Source organism: Engraulis encrasicolus, chromosome 17 (assembly GCF_034702125.1).
Source record: "Engraulis encrasicolus isolate BLACKSEA-1 chromosome 17, IST_EnEncr_1.0, whole genome shotgun sequence".
NCBI lineage: Eukaryota > Metazoa > Chordata > Actinopteri > Clupeiformes > Engraulidae > Engraulis > Engraulis encrasicolus.
Window position 1 is genome coordinate 50,734,555 of NC_085873.1, and position 9,863 is coordinate 50,744,417.

General features: G+C 43.4%; 1 protein-coding gene across 1 annotated transcript in view; it reads right to left on the reverse strand.

The window, feature by feature from the left end:
- Positions 1–571: 571 nt before the first annotated feature.
- sp100.1 (SP110 nuclear antigen, tandem duplicate 1) overlaps positions 572–9,863 on the reverse strand; it is an 18,231-nt gene continuing 8,939 nt past the window's right edge. The window contains exons 12-17 of the mRNA XM_063221014.1: positions 8,783–8,851; positions 6,307–6,438; positions 5,744–5,827; positions 4,629–4,703; positions 2,201–2,341; positions 572–1,400 (exon numbers count right to left, since the gene is read on the reverse strand). Of these exons, the coding sequence (XP_063077084.1) occupies positions 1,317–1,400; positions 2,201–2,341; positions 4,629–4,703; positions 5,744–5,827; positions 6,307–6,438; positions 8,783–8,851 (585 nt within the window). The 3' untranslated portion in view covers positions 572–1,316. The remainder of the gene's footprint in view (positions 1,401–2,200; positions 2,342–4,628; positions 4,704–5,743; positions 5,828–6,306; positions 6,439–8,782; positions 8,852–9,863) is intronic.

The window sequence follows — 9,863 nt, forward strand, 5'->3', positions numbered from 1 at the left end:
CCAATAGGGTAGTTTAAGCCAGTGGTTCTTAACCTGGGGTGCGGGCACCCCCTGGGGGTGCGCGGGATTTTGGATTATGTTGAGGTTGCGACCAAAATGTTGGTTGGGAACATTATATTTAGGCCAAATTAAGACAAAATTAAAACATGTTTGGTCCCCATTTAAAGTCATTAAGGTATTGATTAATGTCTCAAGCAAGAATCATTGCAATTAATCACTTAAATCATTTTTAGTATGTATACACAGAAGTTTGGGGTGGGGGTGCGCGACTTCTCTTCGGCACAAGTAAGGGGGTGCGTTAGGAAAAAGGTTAAGAACCACTGCATTACACAAAAAATGTGACAATCAACACTGTTTTACTGAGATAGGCAAGATATCAAGAAGACAAGAATTTAAAAAATACAATGACCATTTTTGTGGTACCCTTCTGCAGTTATGCATAGCATCAGTTAGCCAGACCTCGTTTCATAAAACACCAATAGGGTAGTTTAAGCCAGTGGTTCTTAACTTGGGGTGCGCCTGAGATTCCAGGGGGTGCGCAGAATTTTGCGCGGGAACATTATATTTAATCCAATTTAAGACAAAATTACAACATGTTTGGTCCCCATTTAAAGTCATTAAGGTATTGATTAATGTCCCAAGCAAGAATTATTGCAATTAATCACTTAAAATCATTTTTAGTATGTATACACATGTAGAAGTTTGGGTTGGGGGTGCGCGACTTCTCTTCGGCACAGGTAAGGGGGTGCGTTAGGAAAAAAGGTTAAGAACCACTGGTTTAAGCCAACGCCACTGAATCTCTGGAGCAGTGGTTTGCTTAAAGTGGCCGTCAGTACCGTGTAGCATGCTACATGTTACAGTGATCCATTGACTTTCACTAGCTTAGCGACATACTCCCTCTTTTAACTTGTCTTAAAGCAAGACAACGGCTTACATGAAAAATAAGACACTTTACCACCTTTATAAACCCTGGCCAATGATTTTAACTGTATTAAGGGGATATGTAATTTAAGCAGGAAATAAAGGTTAAAGGTGCGCTTGACATTTGTTCAGTGTGTGAACCAGACTCTGCGGTCCACAACCACACACACACACACACACACACACACACACACACACACACACACACACACACACACACACTGAGTCAAGACATCCTGTTGGATGTTGAAGGTGCTTCGGAACTCTTGTCGAGACATCCTATTGGATGTTGAAGGTGCTTCGGAACTCTTGTCGAGACATCCTATTGGATGTTGAGGGTGCTTCGGAACTCTTGTCGAGACATACAAAGTGCTTCAGAACTCCGTCGAGACATCCTATTGGATGTTGAAGGTTCTTCGGAACTCTGCTTCAAATGAGTTCTGGAGCTCCTGTCCGATCTCTTTAATCTCTGGATTATTCTGGAAGAAATGAGACATGCAGGGAAACACAATAATGAAAAACATGGTCCTGTTATACACATAGAAGGATCAGAAAGTGCGGTCAACACCTTGTCTTCTTATACTCTACACTGGGTGCTTAACTTCGTCAATGAATGAACTCATATCTCAAAAGAACGTGAATAAAGTGTGAAATGGCGATTTCGCCATTCGCCATTTCACACTGAAGAAGGGTGTAAGCCCGAAACGTCTGTGAGGCGATTAAAAAAGCAAAAAGAAATCTGATGAGTGCTTCTTTATTCACGTTCTTTCCTGTTATACACATGTCATAGCACAAAAACACGAGACTGACAGCTTTGGCTGGGACAGGGACAAAGTCTTCTGAAAGCCCCCCCCACCCAATACAATGTAATCTGGGCCCCCTCTCTCCCTGCAAACCAGTGAACCAGTAAACCAGTCCAGTACTGTGGGTTTGTGAGTGTGGCGTTTACATCTTCTGAAGTAACGCTGGCTGGACGACAGTATATTTCTGATGATATGTTTATTGAACATTGACACGACCGACTGACATGACTGACTTGTGCAGACTGCTACTGACTGCTAGACTGACATATCCATATCACGCGCTGCGTGCATAGAACTCCAGGCTGCGTCACACATGCGCAGTATGCAATATTATGCATTTAAACATTTACTCTACATGACAATGTGTGTGTGTGTGTGTGTGTGTGTGTGTGTGCGTGTGTGTGTGTGTGTGAGTGCGTGCGTGTGTGCGTGTGTGTGTGTGTGTGTGCGCGTGTGCGTGTGCGTGTGTGTTGTACCCTGTTGAAGAGAGCACAGTTGCTGAAGATGAGGCGTATGTCGGCTAGGAACTCCCCCACCAGCCTGTAGCGCGTCTCCAGGTTATGCAGTACCTCCTGCAGCCACATGGGGCGCACCACCCACGAGGAGTAGCCAGACACCTGTCAATCACAATAGGAGGGGTGAGGAGGGTTAAACACACACACATAGTATGGAGAGACAGACAGATAGACTGACACTGTCTGACAGACAGACAGACAGACAGACAGACAGACAGACAGACACACACACACACACACAGGCGCGGCCGGTTCATTAAGGGCAGATGGGCAGTGCCCCTCCAAAGATTCTTCCTCTGAGAAAAGTAGATCCATTCAGAAATTGTAGATAAAATATGTATTGCAACCTCAATCACACTGGGAATCGTATTACATCAATGTTGTGGTTTGTGACGATCTTTGCGAGTGGAATAGGGTTTTATTTTTGTTGAGAAGTCTAGTTTACATCCAGTGTGGCTGTTTAACGTTAGGGTCTATGGCCACTGGCCTGGGCAGATTTCTCGTCGCCTCAGCTAAGCCCGGCCCCCTCGCCCCGATCCCATTCTACAAAATTAGCACTGTAGCCTACTTAGCATAATATCATTTCATAAGCGCGACTGTATGGATGCTGTCAGGGCAGATGTATGATCTGCTCTGACCAATGACAGGTCAGCGGCCCTGCCTGCGTTGAAAAAGACACAAAAAACATATTACTCCGCTCATCTCTAACCTGTGGGATTTTATTAACTCCATTGCCGCAAATTTCCCTCACAAAATCGGTGGATTAAACGGATAACCATGTCGTATTTGACGAAGGATATGTGTTGGCTGGTTAAGGATTCACGTTTGGGGTAGGTACAGTTTGTATATTTGCTATTGCAAAGTTTAAGGTTTTATGACCGAAGTCTTTGCATAATGGGTAACTGTCTGTTATTTAATGAAATTTGTGGGCTTGCAATGTTGAGACAGCAAGCAAATGTGTAGCTTCGTAAAGTCTGCTGCTGCTACCCCCACGACTAGCTGACTAGCTGACTAGCTGACGACATTCTCTGAGAAGCTGCGTTGGGCTTACTACATATTTTAAACAAAGCGTGAGGGATTATGAATCAAGTCTTTGTAAAATAGGGAAACTGGAAGTTATTTAATGAAATATCTGAGCTTATTGAGCTTGGGATGTTGTTGACAGCTTCATTTATGCTCAGTATTGTCTGCTGTGTCTCCGAAAACTATCTAAAAAAATACACCTGCTCACGGTCCTGCCTAGCATTGCAGAACAGGAGCGAGTCTGTTGGATAGATTCTAGTGAGCTTCAGTGGCTGAAAGCACAATTCCCCTTTTAAGTTTTGACCCTGGCTACTCATTTCGAAAATAGGCACGTCCTTTCCCGGTATTGATGGCATTTGGTTCTGTGGTGCATTTAAACCGGCAGCAAGAGGACGACTAACTGAATTGAATAGTGTTGCAGGGCTTGTTGATTTGGTTGCATCATTTGTCAACGTAATGTACGAACGGTGAAAGCGTGATCACTCGCCTATAGGCAGCAGCAGCTTGTACTGTACTAGCCTACTTGAGGACAGTTTTTTTTCGCATGTTGGTCTACAAAAATGCTTCTACATTTCAAACGAGTATGTTTGCATACGAGGAGTTTTGCTCTGCTTTGGCCTTTCCCTGATTGTTCATGCTGTCCGGTTGCGTGGAATGCATATTCTTGTCGTGTTGCTTGTCGGAAACTCCAACTCCGCGAGCAGACAAGACATTTTTCTTGTAATTTGTGCAGTGTGCATGTGTGCAGTCACTCTGCTTAAATGAGCAAGAGAACTAGCTGCGTGGAGAGAACTGTCAAAAACAGCTTTCTTCAGAAGTTGAACAGATAACGCGCATGCCTGGTGCGGTGTATCACGGGAGGTGGAGTTTTACTAACACACCAAACACTGTGGGAAAACGCTCTCCTGTCTTGCCTACACACGCAAATCAACTCGTAAATTATACCGTATTGATTTAATTATTATGGACTTGATCGCCAAAACGTTCTGCCCTGCCTGTTTCCCCAGCCACCGGCCGCTACTGCACACACACACACACACACCTGTGTATACGGTGTAGTGTGGTGAGACAGAATTGAGGGGTGTGGTATATGGATGGCTCTGACACACACACACACAAACGCACACGCACAGGCACACACACACACACACACACAGATAAAGTAGTGTGAGAGAAGAAGTGTATACAGAGGGAAAGAATGTGGATGAACACACACAGACACACACAGACACACACTTACACACACAAACACACTCACAACACACACACACACACACACACACACACACACACACACACACACACACACACACACACACACACACACACACACACACACACACACACACACACACACGTCACCTACAGTCAAGCGAGGGTCCGTGGTGAAGATCTTGTGTACGTCAGAACTGAACAGGAACAGCAGCAGGTACTGGCATTTCTGAAACACACACACACACACACACACACACACACACGCGCGCGCGCACGCGCACACACACACACACACACACGCACACACACACACACACACACACACACACACACACACACACACACACACACACACACACACACACACACACACACAGTGATTAGTAGTGGTGTCCACAATAATAATCAATTCGCAATGTGGGGCAGGATAATTCAATAATCGATACGGTAAGTGCCATAATGGATGCGGCATATTTTCAGTGTTTCAATTACTTCTGTAGATATTTCTGGAGCACATTAATGTTTAATTAAATTAAAGCACTTCAAAGCATGAAAACTGCAAGACTGATACAAAAAACAGCCAATAAAAATGGTGTTCAGTATCTGACTGGTTGTATTGCCTCATGTCCGATGAAAAATGAGCAGTTCTTTTAGTAGAAAATGTAATGCTTTGCAATGCACCGTAGAATCGGATTGAACCGATTCAAATCGAATCTTTACCTCCAGAATCGTAATCGAATCGAATCGAATGGTGGGGACAGTGCCAATGCACACCACTAGGGATGCACCCGATACTGCTCATTATACTCGTACTCGTACTCGTCAAGCACTTGCCGATGCCAAGAACGATACTGCTATTACACAAAAAAATGCTAAATCTTGTCACGTTCTGTGGACTTGAAAGCAGCATGGGAACAAAGTGCCACCTTATACATTTACTAACATTTAAATCTACATGGAAATGGACAATAAAAATATCACAGGTGGAAAAAAACAAGGCCATGCATTTAATTTTAGTGTATTTTGGTGGTAAAAGGTATCGTTATCGGTACTCGGTATCGGCAAGTACACACATTAATGTACTCGTACTTGTATCGGTTTTCAAAAAAAGCGGTATCGGTGCATCCCTACACACCACTAGAGTTTAGCATGGAATAGTGAGTGTCTGAGGCGAAGAAAATGAACGACTATGAAGGAGCCATGAGAGGCGGGTCCGATGCGGTCCAGATTGATTGACAGCCGTCCTGACCAATGGCAGGAGCTTACCAGCAGGTTTTGGCTGATGCTGCTGTCTTGCACTTCTCGCAGGGTCATGTGATCAGGGTAGCTCCACCCCTGACTCCGCCCCCACTGGCAAAACGTGCACAGCCACTCGTCACTGTAACACACACACATACACACACACACACACACACACACACACACACACACACACACACACACACACACACACACACACACACACAGAGAGAGAGAAAGATAAAACAATGTACTGCAATACTGCAATTCACTATGATTCTAGCTTTGACAACAGGTGTTAGGTGGCAAAGTGCGCCTCCACGGCAACATCAGCAGACTTATGAGAACTCAGAAAGGCTCACGGTATCACAGTATATGGTATGGTTATTTGGTACGGTAAAATATATTTTATTTATTTATATCAAGCAATAATTATTATAGTCAGTTTTTACCGCGGTTAAATGCTTTATCTGTTATTGTGACACCCCCAGTACACACACACACACACACACACACACACACACACACACACACACACACACACACACACACACACACACACACACACACACACACACACACCCACAGACACACACACACACAGGTGTTGGCTGTTTGGGCAGGTGGCAGTGTGTGTGGAAGGCTCGTGGGCATCCGTCACAGCAGAGCAGCTCTCCCCTCTCACCACACACACAGCACTGGTCATCATTACGCTGCTCCTCCTGCGCACACACACACACACACACACACACACACACACACACACACACACACACACACACACACACACACACACACACACACACACACACACACACACAGCACTGGTCATCATTACGCTGCTCCTCCTGCGCGCACGCACACACACACACACACAAACATTCCCACACACACATGGACACACACACACACACACACACACACACACACACACACACACACACACACACACACACACACACACACACACACACACACACACACACACACACACAGCACTGGTCATCATTACGCTGCTCCTCCTGCAGACACACACACACACACACACACACACACACACACACACACACATGGACACGCACACACACACACACATACAGACACACACACACATGTTATGTACTTAATTTGATTCCACATTACACGTCAATAGCAATAGGAACCAAATCTGATGAATAATCCGACAACTACAAACCCCAACTCTGATGAAGTTGGGACGTTTGGGAATAAAATCAAAATGCTATCATTTTCAAAACATTCAATCTATTCATTAGATGGAGAATAGTGAAAAGACAACATATTAAGTGTTAAAACCGAGAAAAATATTGTTTTGGGGGACATATGTACTCATTTCTAATTTGATAAATCCAACACGTCTCAAAAGAGTTGGGACGGGGACAATAAATGGCAGCAAATGTCGAGGAAGACTAAAAATAAAACAAAAGACAACACTTAACAGTTAAATACATTAACCGATGAGATGATTTTATATAAAAAACAGTGTTAATTCCTATCTTGGACATGATTTCACCAGCTTAAATGGTGGGTGTATTCCTTGTCATGTTTTGCAATGTTTTCCTTTCTGTAGTGCTTACAGTGTGACAGGTCTTGACCAAAAACCACCATTTTATCACCCGCTGGTCCTTATGATGGAGCCAAACTGTTAAAACATAGTAGAGAATGCAATTTGACCTTACTATGTGGCAGTAATCGAAGATCTCCCTTCAAAATATAATGCATGAGTGGATTTTCATGCGGTTTAAAACTCATTTATACCATTCAACACTGTATTTAACTCTACAGATGAGTGAGAACATCTTAACCAATGCACTACTGCACCCGCATGCCATCATGGAGGCTGACTTTTGAAGCTAGCACTAACACAAGTTGGATGGTCCATTTTCACTGTAGCACAGGATGTGCAATGCTCTATTATTGTCAAAAAGAATGGACTTCTACAACTTCTGCTGACTTCTGTAAGCAAAGGACAGTTTCCCATGTCTTCTGGGTCTATTTCAAGTGAGCTCAGGTGCTTAGGAGAATGTTACACCCCTGTATCATTTTCATGCATTAAGCATTCTTAATATGGTCAATTTTCAATAGCTCTAATTCCTGGAGTGCTAGAGTGAGACTACAGCCAATATATATTTCATGATGTCATGAACCTATACAATGATTTTATTAACAAAAATATGTCTTATATACACTCAATCATGGTAAATCAAAGGGAATTCAAAAATGTATGTAATAACTATGGTAATTATTCCCTTTGCATCTTTAATTCTGAGTGACTCAGCCTCTCTGTGATGATCTTATACATGAACACCTATATTGTCCGTCAGTACAATTCATTTTGAAATGTTCTTCTTTGTTGTTTTATCTTATTTGGATGTTTACTAAATTTCACGGATCCCCGTCCCAACTCTTTTGAGACGTGTTGGATTTATCAAATTAGAAATGAGTACATATGTCCCCCAAAACAATATTTTTTCTCGGTTTTAACACTTAATATGTTGTCTTTTCACTATTCTCCATCTAATGAATAGATTGAATGTTTTGAAAATGATAGCATTTTGATTTTATTCACTGTTTACCAAACGTCCCAACTTCATCGGAGTTGGGGTTTGTACTTCGACCAGTAAAAGCATCTTGTTATGGGACTACAGCTTCAGGGATACAGGAAACATCTTCTTTTCCAGATGAACATGCTCCCTATAAGAGCTGATATTGAGCAGTAGCAGTCACACACACACACACACACACACACACACACACACACACACACACACACACACACACACACACACACACTACACACACACACACACACACACCGAATTACCACAAACAGCCTTGTGATGCCTCCTGTGCACTACGTCTCACAGGTGCCACTGTTTACAGAGGTAGTTGTAAAGCGTTTGTCGTGTGTGTGTGTGTGTGTGTGTGACTGTGGGTGTGTGACGTGTGTGACGTGTGTGTGTGACGTGTGTGTGTGTGTCTGTCTGTGTGTGTGTGTGTGTGTGTGTGTGTGTGTGTGTGTGTGTGCGTGTGTGTGTGTTATCTTACCAATTCTTCCTCAGTGTGGCTGCACATGCGGCAAACACACAGGATAGAGTGGACCTGGAGAATATTCCTCTACACACACACACACACACACACACACACACACACACACACACACACACACACACACACACACACACACACACACGTTACAGAACTAAGTAAATAAGTACATATATACGAAAAGAAAACCTCTCTCTTCCCTTCCCACGATCTCTCCTTCCCCCTCTTCCTCTTCCTCTCTCTCTCTCTCTTTCTCTCTGTCTCTCTCTCTCTCTCTCTCTCTCTCTCTCTCTCTCCATCTCTTGCATGAGGTCGTTGGTTGGATGGTGATTACCATTGGCTGTAATCTGATTGGCCTATCTGATATCCTATAGCACTATAGACATCCTGCCATTGCTGTTGATTTTTGCTATGTCTCTCTGTTGTGCTGTTGTTCATTCCCTGCATGTCTTTGTACTTGTATATGTTATGTGCTTTAGTTTCTATGTTACTTGGTATGGAAAGCATTTTTCAGTTTCTATAAAAAGCACTATACAAAAACTAAGTATTATTATTACTATAATTATTATTATTAATAATAATAATAATAATATGCACCTTCTAATAAGTAACCTGATGGTATCGTGTAGTCTAAAATGAGGAGTCTTTCTTTTACTACTGAGCCCAGTGTTGCCAAGTCGCTTATTATAAGCGAACCTTGGGCTTCTTTTTTTGAGCAGTCGCTTTTCATTTTGTAAAGTCGCGGGTTGCGTTTTTTTTTGGGCTTGTTCTTTTCAGGGATGGGCTTGCTGTTTTCTCCTGCTCTGCCGGTGATTTGAATGAGAAAAAAACGAGTTGCCATTGAGAAACACATCCAAACACACTCATCCTTACAAGTGACCCTACAACTGCATGTTAACTCCCACTTTCTGTGGTCACTTGTGGGGATTTTAGCTGCAGACCCCCGCAAAGAGCAAGGTCCTCCCTGACCAGGCACAACCCACCCCTTCGGTCGCTTCTTTTGGGCTTGTTTTGATGACGCCCATCAGTCGATTCTTTTGGGCTTGTTTTCAGGGGGGCGTCAGTCGCTTATTTGTCGTAG